General features: G+C 55.2%; 1 protein-coding gene across 1 annotated transcript; it reads left to right on the forward strand.

Annotated features, from left to right (window-relative positions):
• The first annotated feature begins 76 nt into the window (after positions 1–76).
• Positions 77–489, forward strand: LOC104916761 (serine/threonine-protein phosphatase 1 regulatory subunit 10). The gene is made up of 2 exons (XM_010727770.3): positions 77–232; positions 308–489. The coding sequence occupies exons 1-2, from the start codon at positions 92–94 to the stop codon at positions 476–478; spliced, it is 312 nt and encodes a 103-aa protein (XP_010726072.1). The 5' UTR covers positions 77–91; the 3' UTR covers positions 479–489.
• The last annotated feature ends 15 nt before the right edge of the window (positions 490–504 follow it).

Here is a 504-nt window from a genome sequence, read left to right on the forward strand (position 1 = left end):
CCAGATGACCCCATAACCTTCCCCTGGTCTGGGTGACCCCATTGTGATGACCCCATAATCCAGATGACCCCATAACCTTCCCCTGGTCGGGATGACCCTACTGCCGCTGACCCGCCCCCATTTCCCCCCAGCCATGGAAGGTCTCGGTTTCCTCGACGCCCTCAACTCCGCTCCCATCCCTGGCATTAAAATCAAGAAAAAGAAGCGAGTTTTGTCCCCGACGGCCACCAAGGTGAGACCCCAAACCTCACCCCATTGATTTTTATAGGGTCGCAAGACCTCATTTTACTCCCATCCCCATTTTCAGCCGAGTCCTTTCGAGGGCAAATCCGTATCCGAAAGCAACCCCAGCAAACCTTCGTCCCCGGAACCCAACTCTGGTTCTGATGGGATGGAATCGGACCGACCCGGCACTCCGGTACCGGCCGTGGAGGTACCAGAACCTATGGAAATAGGTAAGCGACCCTACAAATCCTAATGAACGTTAGGGGGGGGAATGGTAAA

The sequence above is a fragment of the Meleagris gallopavo genome, unplaced genomic scaffold, assembly GCF_000146605.3.
Source record: "Meleagris gallopavo isolate NT-WF06-2002-E0010 breed Aviagen turkey brand Nicholas breeding stock unplaced genomic scaffold, Turkey_5.1 ChrUn_random_7180001942069, whole genome shotgun sequence".
NCBI lineage: Eukaryota > Metazoa > Chordata > Aves > Galliformes > Phasianidae > Meleagris > Meleagris gallopavo.

Bases quoted from the DNA above. Each gene is read 5' to 3' on its own strand.
- LOC104916761 (XM_010727770.3), top strand. From the start codon at position 92: ATGACCCTACTGCCGCTGACCCGCCCCCATTTCCCCCCAGCCATGGAA. The intron at 233-307 runs GTGAGACCCCAA...CCCCATTTTCAG, and splicing joins TGTCCCCGACGGCCACCAAG to CCGAGTCCTTTCGAGGGCAA.